Source organism: Diachasma alloeum, unplaced genomic scaffold (genome assembly GCF_001412515.2).
Source record: "Diachasma alloeum isolate Michigan unplaced genomic scaffold, Dall2.0 Dall_scaffold_00289, whole genome shotgun sequence".
Classification (NCBI taxonomy): Eukaryota; Metazoa; Arthropoda; class Insecta; order Hymenoptera; family Braconidae; genus Diachasma; species Diachasma alloeum.
In genome coordinates, this window is record NW_021680428.1 from 1,002,670 (window position 1) to 1,020,506 (window position 17,837).

General features: G+C 32.4%; 1 protein-coding gene across 1 annotated transcript; it reads left to right on the forward strand.

The window, feature by feature from the left end:
• Positions 1-6,572: 6,572 nt before the first annotated feature.
• LOC107039011 (nose resistant to fluoxetine protein 6) lies at positions 6,573-17,794 on the forward strand. Its single transcript, XM_015258432.2, has 13 exons — positions 6,573-7,204; positions 9,995-10,239; positions 11,294-11,487; positions 11,569-11,699; positions 12,669-12,905; positions 13,908-14,133; positions 14,198-14,363; positions 15,249-15,328; positions 15,410-15,505; positions 15,768-15,897; positions 16,261-16,435; positions 16,856-16,998; positions 17,501-17,794. The coding sequence occupies exons 1-13, from the start codon at positions 6,952-6,954 to the stop codon at positions 17,624-17,626; spliced, it is 2,202 nt and encodes a 733-aa protein (XP_015113918.1). The 5' UTR covers positions 6,573-6,951; the 3' UTR covers positions 17,627-17,794.
• Positions 17,795-17,837: the final 43 nt, after the last annotated feature.

Sequence of the window (17,837 nt, forward strand, 5' to 3'; positions counted from 1 at the left end):
AGAAAAATTGAATGAAAAAAAAGTAAAATTCATGTCGAGGAATTTCTATAGAAAATGCCTCAATAGAAAAGAATTGTAATGAAATTCTACGAATTTTTCTATAGAATAAATCAATGGAATCTTTTCTATTGGCATATTTTCTATAGAAATTTTTTGGCTGAAATTTCCCGAGTTTTTCAAATTGAAAAATAAGAAAAATAAAATGAGAAAAATAATAAAAATTCAAATCGAGGAATTTCTATAGAAAAACTTTTGTAAAAAAATTGAATTCAACTCATTTTTCTATAGAACAGTGAAATTAATGAAATTCTACTAATTTTTTTCTGTGAAATAGTTTCTATTGGAAATTTTCTATGAAAAAAAGTCGCAGAATTCTTCAATAGAATCGTCCAAAACCAATAGAATTTTCAATAGAAGTTCAATAGAAATTCAACAGAATTTTCTCTCCAATTCACTAGATTTTTCTTCCAATTTTTTTCGCGCGTGAGACGATGGTGCGCCATCACCGGAATTTTGTTTTTAATCCATTAAAAAAATAAAATAAAAAAAAATAGATCCTCCATTTTTGCTGGATCCACGCACACGCGAGACGAAGACTTCTCAGCTGGATTATTTTCATTAATTACGAAGGCAAAGGTTCATTACGAAGACAAAGAGGAAGCTTAATTAAAGGAAAATTAATTATTTTGATTAATCGACATTAATTGCATTCCCTGCGTCGAGTGATTTTTAATTAAAAAAGAAATTGGAAAAGTTTTTTATTAAGAAATTGAGATTTTTAATGCTGAATCGTGGAATTATGGAGCAAATATCGTGAATAGGGGAGGCTGGGAATATATTTTCTTCCGTTTTTTTTACATGAGAAGCGACTGCACAAACACGCGTTCCACTGTCGATTTGTTTAGTGAAGATTATTCGTAAAGCTGATGAATTATGGAATTAAAATCGTAAATGTTAATGAATATCATTAAGGATTACTGAGCTTGCACCAATGCCGCTATTATTTTTACAGTGGCTTTCCCTGATTTTTATTCTGAGTATTAAATATTGTAGTAAATACTTATGACAGTATTCGTCGATTATTTAAAATTCTCTTTCATATTCGGGGCGTGTGTCCTCTAGGCATCCCATCAGACTCTGCATTGAATAATTGGCAATTGTTCAGGTGTCAGAAAATTAATTTGAATTCAATGCAATCAAAAAAATAATAAAAATCAATGGAATTTAGGGAAATGATAAAATGAGAAATTTTGATCTTCAATATCTTCCGACCCAACGATCCGATTTGGATGAGTCACGCCTCATTTTCAGGCTTGAAAAAAGACCTTCAAAATGAAAAAAAAAATCTTGAATTTCACTCTGCCGATCTCGAGTTTTCCTCAATTAAAGACAATTACGTTTTCGCAAAAATGTCGTCATCTCCGAAAGTTTTGAATTTGAAGTTTATTTGAGCGTTTGATCGATCGGTTGATCCCTCCACCATTGAATTCAATAGGTGAGGATCATTTCCAGCAATACAAGCAACTAAAACCGAAATTAACGAAATTAATTAATTAATTAATTGATTGAAATGATAAATCCAATGAAATTCCGAAAATAGCCTTCGCTGTGAATTTAAAAAATCTATTGTATATGTGTGTACAGTTATAATACGTCTGACTGGATTGGTGCAAGCCCCCCTGTATAGTATAGCGATTTGTATATACTAGCCTAGTGATTGTTATGTAGCTAAATGGCCGATCATACATACTGTTCTCTTTCTATAATCAAAAAAGAATAAAAAAAACCCTGAAAATGGCAGCAAAAAGGAAGAACGCAAACAGATGTTTCCCGAAAACTAATGAATAAAAATCCGCATTTCATGGATCACAAATGCGCGACGAGTTGAGAGAGTGTAAATTATAAATACATGTTAAGAATTTTTTTTTTTTTTTCGTTTGAAGAAATTTAATTCGACGTGCTTGTGTGCCAGATTAATCCCCGTTATCATTTATCGAGGTTTTCTTCCCATTGCCATAGCTAAATTGTGAGGAATTGATGCATTCATGAATTCGCAGGGGCAATTTAAAATTAAGGGAGACGCGAGGAAATTGTGCGATTATTTTAGGGAGTTTAGACAGCCTGTTTTGAGATTAGATTTGCCAAAAGTGGGTCTGGTGGTGAAGAAAAATGGGATGAGTGAATTTTTCGGCATTGAAAATATATCAGAAAAGATTGGGACTCTGATTTCGTTAGTAACCACTTGATTGACGATAATTTTTGTGAAACTGTTCAAGTTGATTTTGACTTCCGGTCAGTTTTGAGCGAATATCTCGGAATCTAAGGCAGATGGCGACATTTTTGTACTGACCTTTTTTGTAGAGCTAATTGAGAGCTACAAAAAAGGTCATTATCAAAATTTCGCTATTTCCATTAGATTCGGAGATATTCCTTGAAAACGCGCGGTAAAAAAAAAGTCAAATTGATTTTGACTTTTCGTCTGTTTTGAGCCGATATCTCTGAATCTAAGGCAGATAGCGAAATTTTCGTCATTACCTTTGTTGTAGCTCTCAATTAGCGCTACAAAAAAGGTCATGACGATAATTTCGCTATTTCTCTTAGATTCGGAGATATTCCTCGAAAACTCAGCTGAGAGCCAAGACGACTTCAATCGTTTCACCACTGAAATGTAATCGAATTTATTTAAAAAAATACCAAACTGAATTTTAATTTGACTTATCCCATTGTACCCCACACCACTGAATCCCCCAGATGCATAAGAATTACTGTTTTTCAGTTGAAAATGAAGAACGAATGGTGAAAGTTTATTCTAAGCTCGGTTTGAGTATTATTTTACATAAAATGACTGAACTGCTTAATGGTATTAAAGTGATAAAATTATATTTCAACTAAACTGAAAATAAAGTGCTTTCGTTCCTCAAAAATTCAACAGACTATTTTGCCAGGCTTGAGCGCCCTCAACTATTGATTCACCATTAATTAATAATTTAACGATAAAACCTCAATTTATTCGATTGTGTAACAGCTAATGGCGTATGTAAAAGCATCAGCGAATAATAAATGTGAATGAATTTTTTTATACAAATTTGTAGGAATATAAAATTAAGAAATTTCTTTAACTTCTGATTTTTCAAAAGCCATCAATTATACCGATCCCTCGGCTATTTCCACTCGGTTGGGACATCTCAGCTCTGATCATCTCGTCTGAAGAACATTAACTTGTTTTTTTTATTTATATCCGTGTGCGATAGATATTAATGTTGTGATATTTCTAATACTGTACCAGTTGTGGGGGAGAAAAATTATTACTGTATTATCGATTGTATTATATAAATTATTGAATTTTTAATTTGATGAGTGGGGCTTGTATTCTTCATTCGCTCATTCGCGAATGATCCAACGAAATTGTGTCAACTCGACTGAAACTGATGATTATCATGTACTGAAAATCCATGAACTCTAAATTCTCTAAACAGTTGTGTTAATCAAACCAAAACAATAAAAGAAATATTTGAAGAGGAGGATTAGTTCACTCTTTCATTGCACCTTATCCCAGTGAATCCCTCACTTAGTTGAGAATTATTATTTTTTTCCAAGTTATTCTATTGAGGGATTTTCTATAGAAATTCTTCGACTCAAATTTTCCAAGTCTTGCTCAATTTTTTATGAAGAAGGAAAAAGAGGGGAAAAAACTAGAGAAATTCATGTCGAGGAATTGCTATAGAAATTTCTATAGAATTCTATAGAAAAATTCAGCAACTCATCTGCGCGTTTTTTATTCAATAGAAATGTTCAAAGGGAAATATTCTATAGAATTCGATTTTTCTATAGAACGTATTCTATTGATATTTTCTATAGAAATTCTTCAACTCAAATTTTCGAGTTTTTGTTCAATTTTTTGTGGAAAAAAAGAGTGGAAAAATCTTGAAAATTTTATGTCGGGGAATTGCTATAGAAATTTCTATACAATTCTATAGAAAAAATCCGCAACTCATCTGCGCGTTTTTTATTCAACAGAAATGCTCAAAGGGAAATATTCTATAGAATTCGATTTTTTATAGAACGTATTCTATTGAGATTTTCTATAGAAATTCTTCAACTCAAATTTTCCGAGTTTTTTGTTCAATTTTTTTGGAGAGAAAAAAAAGAGTGGAAAAAACTTGAAAATTTTATGTCGGGGAATTGTTATAGAAATTTCTATAGAATTCTATAGAAAAATTCAGCAGCTCATCTCCGCGTTTTTTATTCAATAGAAAAAAATGAAATCGTTCAATGATGGAATTGTTCAAGGGGAAATGTTCTATAGAAAAATCAATAGAATTTGATTTTCTACAGAACGTACTCTATTGAAATTTTCTATAGAAAAAAATGTCTATAGAAAAAATCTATAGACATATTTTTTATTTCAACGTCCATATAGTTCTCCTATAGAATAAATGCTATAGAAGAATGGTTTCTATAGACATGTTCAATAGACATGAGTCAAGCCATGCATTCATCGATAAAAATGGCCGTATTGACACAGTTGCTGGAAAAATCGGGAAGCGAAACCTCCGGCACTTTCTCTGTAACGCGACAAAACTACTGACAACTTCCCGAGACGCTATTCTATGACGTAACGTCCGGTTATCCCCCCCTCCCTTGAGATACTCCGAATATATATCAATCATCGCGGGACTACGCGACAATCCTTTCACGATGAGAACAGCAATCCGCTATGAAAAGGGCTGTATGCACGTATAAAAAAATAGGACCTAGCGAATTCATTAAACAATTCTATTAGATTTCTATAGAATCATCATTCTATCATTTTTTGGCCGATTCTATTGAAATATTCGATAGAAAAGATTTTATAGAAAAAATTGATAGAATTTGTTTTTTCTATTCTATTTTTTCTATTATTCTATAGACTTTTTCTATAGAATGTTAAACATTTCAATAGAATCGGCCAAAAAATGATAGGAAATTCAATAGAATTCTTTAGCGGCTTCTCTTGTTTTTTTATTAAATTATTCCACACGGGATACTTATTCTATTGAGATATATTTTCTATAGAATTTCCTTGTCTCAAATTTTTTTTCATTCTATTCATCTTCTCTTTTCGTCAAGAAAATGAAGCAAAAAAAATTGAAAATTTGAGCCGAGAAAATTCTATAGAAAATATCTCAATAGAATAAATTGTGTAGAAAAATCTAATTCCATTGAATTCGTCTATAGAATATTTTCTGTTGAACAGTTCAATAGAAATCCATTCGCTACACAATAGAATTGTCTAGCAAATTCGCTAGGTTTTCCTATTAAATTTCTTCATGCATGATAATGGGGTGGAAAGATCATTTGCGCAATACTAAGTTCCTAGAGCGCGTGAATAATACTAATTTACATGTTTCGTGATCTCACGCCGGATTTTATTACCCCGGGGCAACACGGAAGAGCAGGATCCATCGATTATCGTTCTGGCGATTGCAGTGTGAAACCTTTTTTCGACGTTCATGTGCGCATACTTTGTCTTTTTATATCGCAAGTCACTTTTAATGATGATGATTGAAGTAATGAGATATTACTGGACGGATTTATAGAATAATTGGAGAGGATTGCAATTTATCGGCGACTACACAATTCTATAAACAGAATAGGGGAGAATTCTATAGAAAATTCTAGTGAATTTCTTGACAGGAATTTTCCAACCTTTTCCATTCAATTTCTATAGAACCGAAAAGGAAAATATCTTAATAAAATAAGTTGTACAGAAAAATCGAATTCTGTTGATTTTTTTAATAGAAAAATGTCGAATAGAAATTATTTAATAGAAAAAACCAATAGAGTTTCATCTTTCGATGCAACTTTTTTCTATTGGGCCATTGTCTATAGGAATTCCTGCACATGAATCTTCTCATTTTGTTCACTCAATTTTTCTCTTTTTCATTAAAAAATAAAACACAAAACTTGGAAAAGCTTTGGCCCAAGAATTTCTATAGAAAAAATGGCAATAGAATAAGTTGTCCAGAAAAATGGAATTCTATTGGATTTTTATTGAATTCTATTCAGTAGAAAATTCTATAGATCATGCTATAATAATTCTATAGAAAATTCTATAGATCGCGCTATAATTCTATAGAAAATTCTATTGTATTTTTATTGAAATTTCTCCCAAACCAGCAAAATTCGTTTTCTACCAAAAATTTAACAAATTCTGCGCTAAATAATTATTCACTCTCAACCGCCCCGACAAAAAAATGAAAAAAATTTTTTTTATTTTTTTTTTTAATGAAAATTCCCGAAGTCCCGATGCAAAAAAAATCACGTATTGTTTACCCTCCGATCCGCTGTTTTTCTTCCTGATGTGACAAAACTACAATCAATATAAATCAGTATAAACCAACATAAATAACAGGTGTAACAAATCAGAATAATTAACGTGTCCCCCAGCGTCACCCTTTTTTCCCACTCATAATCGATCGGGATCGCTGGCTTCTGCTCACATCAGCAAAAAATCTCAAACTTCGCTCCGTGACCATTCAGAATTTCAGATGATCGAAGACGTCCACTTCATAAGCACTGATGCATACATCAAATTGATCTCGCACATTGAGAGTGGGATTGAAATCGTACATTCGAGCCAGGATAAGAGTTCTTCAAGAGACATTCCGTTTCACAGGTCCACTGGCAGTCAGCACCTCAACAATCTAGCTCCTCACTCCCCTCTACAAGTGTTCTCTCCCTCATTTATTCTCCTCCCAATCAATCGCAAATTAAATAATCGAATTGAGTAAAAAATCTCGACTAACGAATTAATCAATTAATAATCATTTCCCAATAGTAATTCAGCAGTTCCGCGTAGAATCTGTGATGTGAGATGTATCAAACTATTTTTTAAAATAGTAATAGACGAAGAAAAAGTGTTTGTAAAGTAGAATGCACTGAGAGCATCCAATTAAAGTTCAAATTTTGATGAAGATGATTTTGGGATCGATCGGGATGGGGAGGGAAATTATTTCTGGGATAGCTTCAGCGGTGTTTGTGATTGTTTCGGTGGCGGGAGCTGCCGGCGCGCCGGATAACTTGACTGATATGATGGGACACGTGCTACCCGCGTACGCTATAGCCGGGAAATCCCATCTTCTGGCGGAATCCAGCAAGTGCCGGGAGGAACTGGAGGTGTTTAGAGAGGGTGTTGATGCCCGAAAGTTGTGGAGTTTGAGAAGTACGTACTATTTGGTGAGGTTTCGCGTACGCAAAAGGTTCAGAGAAAAATTTGGCGAGTTCTACAGAAAATTCTATAGGATTTCTATCGGATTGAGTATTATTTTTTGACGATCGCGTTCTCAGTTTTTTTTAATAGAAATGTTTGATGGAAAATATTCTATAGAAAATTTCTATAGCATTTGAGTATTCTATAGATCGCATTCTATTGATATACTTTCTATAGAAATGCCTCACCTCATATTTTCGAATTTTTTTGGTTTGATTTTTTTATGAAGGGAGAAGAGAATTCCAGTGGGAAAAGCTGGGAGAATTCACGTTGAAAATTTTCTATAGAAAATGTCTCGATAGAAATAGTTTTATAGAAAGATGACATTTCCAATTTTTTTGTATAAAATGGTCTTTATAGAACATTTTCTATAAAAAAAATCACCGTAGCTTTCTATAGAGTTTTCTATAGCGGTCCAATAGAATTGAAAAACTAAAACAATGGAACTCAATTTTCCTGTAGAACTTATTTTATTGAAAGATTTTCTATTGAAATTCTTCTACTTCAATTTTCCAACTTTCCTCGTTCAATTTTTCAAATGAAAGGAGAAGAGAAAATAAATGGAAAAAGCTGGGAAAATTCATGTGAAAAGTTCTATAGAAAGATGAAATTCCCTTTTTTTTAAATAGCCAGGAATTTTATTAGGAATTTTCTATATGAGAATCGCACTATAGAATTATTCTATAGAAATTTATATAGAAGTCCAATAGAATTTTCTACCGAATTCTCTAGGTTTTCTTATTAAATTTTCTCGGGATAATAATAATTAATAATTAGATTAATTATTTATCCCCATTAAAGTGTTGCGTTGGGAATGAATTTCACGAGTTAAGATAAGAATCGAAAAGTCAATGTCGCATTATGCCACTCACAAATACTGAAACCAATAATATTAACTGCGTTTACATGCGTATGCGGTGTATTACGATGAGTATTTTAGTGCATAACCGGCGGACTCTCGTGACTTTCCCGCTGCCGTCTTGAAATGAGCGAGTTATACAAGAAACTCGTTTTCAATCGTCTATAGCAGTTATCGTGTATTAAAATTAAATGGGGAATTGCCCTGGGCTTTTAATCGGATTATTAGAAAGACCTAGCGAATTCGCGAGACAATTCTATTGGATTTCTATTGAATTTTCTATTAATTTTTATGAAGTCAATGGAATTAGATTTTTCTATACAACTTATTCTGTTGAGATATTTTCTATAGAATTTTCTCGGCTCAACTTCTCCAAGTTATAAAAATTAAATGGGGAATTGTCCGGGGATTTTCATCGGATTATTAGAAAGACCTAGCGAATTCGCGAGACAATTCTATTGGATTTCTATTGAATTTTCTATTAATTTTTATGAAGTCAATAGAATTAGATTTTNGATTTTTCTATACAACTTATGTTGTTGAGATATTTTCTATAGAATTTTCTCGGCTCAACTTCTCCAAGTTATAAAAATTAAATGGGGAATTGCCCTGGGCTTTTAATCGGATTATTAGAAAGACCTAGCGAATTCGCGAAACAATTCTATTGGATTTCTATTGAATTTGCTATTAATTTTTGTGAAGTCAACGAAATTAGATTTTTCTATACAACTTATTCTGTTGAGATATTTTCTATAGAATTTTCTCGGCTCAACTTCTCCAAGTTATAAAAATTAAATGGGGAATTGTCCGGGGATTTTCATCGGAGTATTAGAAAGACCTAGCGAATTCGCTGGACAATTCCATTGCATTTCTATTGAATTTTCTATTAATTCTTAGGAAGTCAATGGAATTCGATTTTTCTATACAACTTATGTTGTTGAGATATTTTCTATAGAATTTTCTCGGCTCAACTTCTCCAAGTTATAAAAATTAAATGGGGAATTGTCCGGGGATTTTAATCGGATTATTAGAAAGACCTAGCGAATTCGCGAGACAATTCTATTGGATTTCTATTGAATTTGCTATTAATTTTTGTGAAGTCAACGAAATTAGATTTTTCTATACAACTTATTCTGTTGAGATATTTTCTATAGAATTTTCTCGGCTCAACTTCTCCAAGTTATAAAAATTAAATGGGGCATTGTCCGGGGATTTTCATCGGATTATTAGAAAGACCTAGCGAATTCGCTGGACAATTCCATTGCATTTCTATTGAATTTTCTATTAATTTTTAGGAAGTCAATGGAATTCGATTTTTCTATACAACTTATGTTGTTGAGATATTTTCTATAGAATTTTCTCGGCTCAACTTCTCCAAGTCATAAAAATTAAATGGGGAATTGTCCGAGGATTTTAATCGGATTATTAGAAAGACCTAGCGAATTCGCGAGACGATTCTATTGGATTTCTATTGAATTTTCTATTAATTTTTAGGAAGTCAATGGAATTCGATTTTTCTATACAACTTATGTTGTTGAGATATTTTCTATAGAATTTTCTCGGCTCAACTTCTCCAAGTCATAAAAATTAAATGGGGAATTGTCCGAGGATTTTAATCGGATTATTAGAAAGACCTAGCGAATTCGCTGGACAATTCTATTGCATTTCTATTGAATTTTCTATTAATTTTTAGGAAGTCAATGGAATTCGATTTTTCTATACAACTTATTCTGTTGAGATATTTTCTATAGAATTTCCTCGGCTCAAGTTTTCCGAGTTCTTTCGTTTGATTTTCTAAGAGAAAAAAATAGAATGAAAAAAATTTGGAAAAGTTGCCGAGGAAATTCTATGGAAAATACATTCATGAAAATCCGTGATTTCAGTGTTAGATTCAAGTGGAGTCCCAAGATCAGGTTTCATCTACGGAAACAATTACTGGATGGGCAGTAAAAGTCAATGTTACGATATACTGAACCCCGAGCCGTTGGCTCTGCACCCAAAATGGCTCGAAAATAATACATTGTACCGAAATCCGAAGGAAGAGTTGGCGCCCTATCAACTGAATTACTTCGCCGCTCAATTCGTACACAACAGTACGTTGCAGTATCATCACAGAATAGGCAACGAAGTAACGATAATTTTCCTCTTCAAATTAGTAATGTAACATGTTCGAAATAATTTAATAGAAAAATATGACGATTTCTTTGGAAAATTCTATAATTAATTGTATTGAAATTATAATAATTCTATTTGTTGTCTTTCATTCAAGAGGTTTAGATAATTTTTAGGAATTTTCTTCAGAGTTTTTTGCACTTTTTCTTTTCCATTACAAAATTTAATGTAAAAAATATGGAAAATTCATGCCTAATAGTTTTTTTATAGAAAAATAAAAAGTCATTGACGTTTTTTAATTAAAAAAAGGTATTAAAAAACAAAGTTGGATTATTCTCAACAGAAATCTGCGCGAGAAACAACTAGAATTATTCGTAGAATTCCAATGAAAAACTGTCGAGTTTCTTTGGAGGAAGCACTAAAATTTTCTACTATTTTTTTTCACACATGAATTATAAAAGAAATCGAATGGATGAGAAAAAAATAGTTTTAAAATGCACCAAAAATTCTATGTGTTAAAGAATCAAGTTTTTTAATTTCAAATGAACGAAAAAATGGTTTTATTAAAGCAAAAAATATTTATTAAAGAATTCTAGAAGAATGAATTTTGGAATTCGATTTTGGAAGTCGATTTTTCGCATTTCCCCAAATGAATTCGTATAATGCACGTTTCCACCGACATAAGAGATGCAATAACTTTCGATTTATTAAAGACTCAACATTAGATTAAAAATTGATGTAAAACCATGGAAAAGTCATTGACTTTTATTTTAATCAAAAAATATCTATTGAAAGACAAAGTTGTATGATTCTCAACAGAAACCTTCGTAAGAAACAAATAGAAATAAATTATTCATAGAATTCCAATGAGAAGCAATAGAGCATTGAAATTTTCCATCATTTTTTTTCACACATGAATAAGTAAATGAATTATGAATTATAAAACACATCGAGTCGATCAGAAAAAAACTAGTTTCAAAAAATCCGCAAAACGCATTTTTCTACTTATTTATTTATTTAAAGAATCAAGATAGTTTTTCGATTTCAAATAAATAAAAACATGATTTTAGCACATGATGGTATTAGGATTATGTCTCCCCTCGACGTGTGAAGCAGCCGAGTTGGGGCTGATTTTACAAAAAATATTCGACGAGCGGACTTTATCACTTGGGGAAGTATACGGGATGGACTTCAAACTGCTGCGCGTGAAGGATCTGAAGAATGATCCTCAGTACCTCATAAATTGGCGGATGCTTACCGTAATGTACGCATTAATATACGAGACCAACAAGTCGTGATCCCATCGCGAACAATTGGTTCTGACATTGAAAACAATTTTTTATAGATCGGTGATAATAGCGACTCTAACGATGATGATAATTGGGACCTGTTATGACGTCCGGGTGCACCAGGAAAGACTCAAGGTGGATAAATCAAGTGGCACCAGCAGTATTCTCAGTGGACAGGACATTATTGGTAATTAATTTACATTGATAATTGCAGTTTTTATGGTGTTTTAATCGCACGAAAAAAAATCGGTGGAAAACTTTGAGCATCTGAATTTTTTTAATTGTGCATTGATAATTATTCAATTATTTCCCTCATATAGAGGTCCTAAAAGTCGATGGGTAGCACACAGCATCCCGCCTTCCAAGTAGTTTATGGCTGATAGATTTTGATTGTTTATAAACAAAATTTAATAAACGATCAAATTTCAGTTCTTCATTTTTTAAAAAATCATGTTAAAAGGGATCATTGAATTCCATGAATAGATTTTGAAAGACTTTGAAAGCTCCATTAATTAACAACAATGAAATCAAATTTTTCATACAGATTCTAAAGAATTCATATTTTTCAAAAATCGATTTTTTAACGATCACTCAAAATGGAATTAGTCGAGGCTCAAAAAATTGGTAACAATACCCTCTTGATTCTATCAGAATATGATGGGGGTCGCACAATTGGTCGTTGAGTCACAGCACATTGTTTATGCGATTTGAAAGAGAAAATCGGTTATTTCATGATTACTGAAAGAATCATCAGTAATAGCAATTAAATCAGGGCTTGAAAATGGCCCCGACTAACTTCTGACAGAGCCTGGGTTAAACTCTGGCTAAATCCTGAATAAACCCTGATTAAATCCCGGCTATAGACTGATTAAACCTTGATTGAACCTCGATTAACCCCGGACTGAAACCGAATTCGAGTCTCGAGAGGGTCTGAACGTAGAATTATTTGACAGAACGAAATAACCCGCTAAATTTTGATGACACTTCAACTGATGATAATCTGTGACATGAAAAAATAGAAGAAGAGAATAGTGAAACAAGAATTTTAAAAAAGAGAACATTCCGAACCAAATGGCTAATTTATCAGCAACAATAACTATACTAATCTGTTAAAAAAGCCATTCTCCACTTGTTTATTCTGCATGTATTCTCCAAGGGGAAAAGTTGACCGCGGAAAACGGCGACTCTCCGAGTTTAGCCTCACCAAGTTCGTCCTCACCCCTGAAAACAGGCGGAAAAATCCTCATGTGTTTCTCTGTCTACACAAACTCGAAAGATCTTTTCAGGACTTCATTGAGCAGAGGATCAGTAGCTTCCCTCCATGGGCTTCGATTTTTGGGGATGGTCTGGATCATCGTCCTCCATACACCAATATATGTACAAGAGTCCACAGGTAAATTTTTTTGTTTCCATGAAATACTTTTTTTTTATCGTTATTTTACATCGCTTCGACCCGGTTAGGGTATACTGCGATGGTGATCAAGACTTTAAATGGTTAAATCGCACAATTTCGCATGTGAGGCAACGAACTTTTCCACTGCGCCAAGCCACCGGGCCCATAAAATACTGNAAAAAAAAAAAAAAAAAAAAAAAAAAAAAAAAAAAAAAAAAAAAAAAAAAAAAAAAAAAAAAAAAAAAAAAAAAAAAAAAAAAAAAAAAAAAAAAAAAAAAAAAAAAAAAAAAAAACATTTTGTGAAGCCAATCTATTGGGCGTACTGTATCATTAGATTTTTCATAAATGATGATAGTATTATACATGAAAGATATTACGATAACACTTTATTATATTATATTCTATACTATATTATAATACATTGTATAATGTACTATATATTGTATATTATACATAGTGTATCTAATATAGTGTAGTATTATCGTAATCTCTTTAATGCATGACTATCCTCATTTATAAAAAATCCAGTGACACAATACGCCGAATAGATTGGCTTAAAAAAAGCCACAACGATGTATTATATATAAAAAAATAGAATACATTCCTGAAACTTTTCCTTCGGAAACTTTGATATTAACTTCAGAAATTTAATCTAAGATTATTCACTAAAATTGACTAACATTAAGCCCCAGTGTTATTAATTTTTCAATATCTCGAATCTTCGCGATTATTCGAAGAGTTTAATTGAAATAAATTCCCTGGAATTCCTTGTAATAAATGCCATATTGACTTGGACAAAATAATCAACTTGAAACGACTATTTAAAATTATATTAAATCGCTATTTTTTTTTTTATTCAGCAATTAGAAAACTCATAGAAGATTTATTAGCCTGAGCTAAAAGGCAAAGTGTTACATATATATACAGGAAAAACCATCGCGATTACTGACGGCAAAAAATTCAAATAAAAAATGCTATTATTGGAAAAATAATTAATTCCAGATAATAAAATATGGTCAATGAGATTGGGAATGGGTTTCGCCTCGCAGATTCTCTCCAACGGCAGCCTGTCAGTGGACACATACTTCTTCCTGAGTGGCTTCTTACTCTCCCACATATTCTTCAAGAACAGAAAACGCAGCGGCGATGCAGCGAAGCCTGAGGGGAATCCCCGAGAGGGATTCGGGTTGGGTACATTCACCCAATCTGTCGTGGCGAGAGTTATCAGGTGGTGATGGCAGTCATCCCTGAGTCACCACGAGCCGTAATTTAATGGATCGTTATTTTTACAGACTGACCCCTGCCTACATGATGGTCGTTGGCATCGCGGAAATGAATGCCCAGTTCTACAGCCGCACATCCCCGTTTTATATGATCGAAAGGCCGCAGGACACTTGCCCCAAGTACTGGTGGCGAAATTTACTTTACATCAATAATTTTTTTAGTCGTGAAGAAATGGTAATTATGAGAATTTTGTTATTGTTAATTATTAGAATTATTAGAAAACTCGGAATTTTAGTAAAATTTGATTGATTTATTTTGTTTTATTCATTCTTTTTTCATTTTCATTTTTATTCAGTTTATTTGACTCATTCTTTTGTCATTTTCCGTCGATTTTTTGATAGATTTTTTTCAGAAAAATAGGGTTTAATAAATAATGTGGGAATTTTCGTACGAAAATTGTTCGCAATGAATTTCATAATTTCCCCATTACAAAATACAAGAAAATTTCTTGAAAAATAATGGTTAATAATTCTTATTGGATAAATTGTCGTTGGGAATAATTAATTATGTCAAATAAATTATAATGAATTATAATAAACGTAATTATATCCTTTAATAATTTATAATTAACTTTCCACACATGACATCTAAATATTAATTTTTTGACTTTGATTTTTATTTTATTCTATTAATTCTTCGCCATTTTTCATCCATTTTTTTGACAATTTTCGATAGAAAAAATAGGATAGAATATTTAATTCTTTGATATGATTTATTCTCTGCGAATTTTCGTACAAAAATTGTTCGCAATGACTTTCATAATTTCCCCATTACAAAATACAAGAAAATTTCTTGAAAAATAATGGTTAATAATTCTAATTGGATAAATTGCCGATGACAATTAATTATGTCAAATAAATTATAATGAATTATAATAAACGTAATTATATCCTTTAATAATTTATCTCCTTTAATAATAAAATCCGATAGAATTTTCCAACTAATCCTTTCGGTTTTTCATTAAACTTTCCACACATGACATCTAAATATTAATTTTTTGACTTTGATTTTTATTTATTCTATTCTACCAATTCTTTGCCATTTTTCTAAATTTTTTAGTGTTTATCCTGGAGCTGGTACCTCTCCAATGACACTCAATTCTTCATATTCGGAACCGCGTTATTACTAATATCAGCGAGGTAAAAATATCTACAGCTCTAATCACTGAATATAAATAATTCTCTGATATATTCTGATTTTTATTGATCCGTTCTCTCCAGGTATTTTTACACCGCCGCGGGAATTTTCGTTGCAACTCTCTTCACATCCTCCCTGATTTCCGGATACGTCGCCTATATTTATGATTACGTGCCCACGTAAGTTAACGAAACATTTTTCAACATTTTTTTAACGAAGTGTTCAAACAATTCAACTCTTGGTCGAGTCTTCGGGGAATATCTCCGGATCTAAGGTAGATAGCGAAATTTTTGTGAGAACCTTTTTTGTAGAGCGAATCGAGAGCTACAAAAAAGGTTCTGACAAAAATTTCGCTATCTGCCTTAGATTCCGAGATATTCATTGAAAATTGACTACTGAATTCCAATTTGAATTTTTTTCGGATTAATATTGTTCTTGCAGGCTCGATGAGCAATGGAATACGTTTGAGATTTTCTATGATCCACCGTGGATGCGGATCGGTCCCTATCTCGTTGGAATAGCCACAGCTTACTTGCTATCCAGAATGGAGAATAAATTGAATGTTGGAAGGGTAAAAAATTTTATTTATCACAAAATAGTGAGAGTAAAGTTCATTTGTAAAATTCCTCAGCATTTTTGCTTCGTAAATGCCGCTTAGTTAGGACGAGAATGTCAGCCCGTGAAGCACCGAAGGGGTGAGGGGAGTGATAGGACCGCGAAAAAGACAATCGGTTGTGCGAAAAAAAAGATAATAAGAACAACGATAATGATAACACTCAGCAAATTTGAAAATCTGGCACAATTGTTTAAAAATAAATCCCATTCAATTTAATACCATAAAATGAACACTGAATTATATGCCACAGAATGATTTATTAGCAAAAATAACTGGCGTATGAAGACAAGAGCAGTTTTCCACTTGTTTTTTGTGCAGAAAACTTTGTGGCTGCTGTGGATATGCGGCAGCTCTTGCAGTCTCCTCGTTCTCTTCGGCTTGTATGACAGAACAGTGTCTGTTGTCCCGGTGTCTGTCTACATCGCCTTGGGTAGAACAGCCTGGGGGGTCGGAATTGCCTGGGTCGTGATCGCCTGCTGCACGAATCACGGAGGTGAATGATGAATTTCGTCTCTTCATTCGTAATTCTATTCACCATTCAGTGCTTAATGTCAATATTTCGTTCTGTTCCTCGTTATTTCAGAAATAGTAACAATTTATTTATTTATTTAGCAATGAAGTCTACTTCATTGCTGAATAAATAAATAATTAATAATAATTAATAATTTTATTCATTTTTTTATTCATTGCTGAATAAATAAATAATTAATAATAATTAATAATTTTATTTATTTATTCAGCAATGAATGAAATAATAAAATTAATTATTATTAATCATTTATTTATTCAGCAATGAAGTCTACTAAATAAATTAATTAATACTGATTGATATTGATTAATAGAGGAATTCGTTGAATTATAATCAAATTCAGGTGATCACTCAGCTTCAGAGGTCTAATTATTCTTCTTTCAGGAATTGTCAACACAATTTTGACGTTCAAGGGGTGGATACCTTTGAGCAAACTGACGTACTGCGCTTATCTCCTGAATCCGTTCCTCGTAGGTTCAGTTTCCCTCAGCAGTGAGGCAACTATTCACATAGATTTGTTGCTAAACGTAAGTTTATAAATATCCGGAGCGGGAATTATTCCGTGGACACTGACAGTATTAATTTGTTAATGTTTCTAAAACTGAAATTCACGTATGAAAAATTTTTATAGAAAATCTTTGCGAATTGGCGAAAATTCTAGGGAATTCTCGTGACAATTCTGTTTTTTTGCGCAGATTCTATTAAATATTTCATAGGAAGAAGTCAATTGATTTCGATTTTTCTGTTTGAATTTTTCTCTTGAGATTTTTTCTATGAGAATGATTTTTCTAAGGTTTTTCCGCTTTTTTTTGCATTACATCCGCGGGAAAAAAATTGGAGAATTCTACAGAAAAAATAAATAGAATTCGACGTTTGTTTCCTTCTATTTTTCTCTTAACTTCATCAAGAAAATCAAACGAGAAAACTTCGAAAATTTGAGCCGAGGAAATTCTACAAAAAATATCTCAATAGAATAAGTCCTACAGAAAGCATAAAGAATGAGTTTACTATCTTCTAACCATTTACCAGGGAACGACCTCCTTCGGATTCCTGGTAATCACCTATTTCAGCGCCTACGTGACCTACCTAATGTTCGAAGCGCCATATATTCTGCTGCTGAAGCTCTTCTACACCACAAAAAAGAGCAGAAGATAAAAGTGGGCGAAAGAGGAAACGACTCCAGAAGGAAACAACCGAAATCCTTGAAAAAAATCGTATATTCTTCCCAAGTATTTTCGAACCAAACGTACAAAATTACAGTGCATTATATTCAAGTAACGAGCATTGAATCAATAAATTAATTTTTCTATTCATTACACCAAATTCGCTCGGTGATAATTACGACCAACGACCCTTCACATGACAC

Coding starts and splice junctions, on each gene's coding strand:
- LOC107039011 (XM_015258432.2), top strand. CDS start 6,952: ATGAAGATGATTTTGGGATCGATCGGGATGGGGAGGGAAATTATTTCT. Junction 10,240..11,293: donor ATCACAGAATAGGCAACGAA/GTAACGATAATT, acceptor ACATGATTTTAG/CACATGATGGTATTAGGATT. Junction 15,898..16,260: donor ATAAATTGAATGTTGGAAGG/GTAAAAAATTTT, acceptor TTTTTTGTGCAG/AAAACTTTGTGGCTGCTGTG.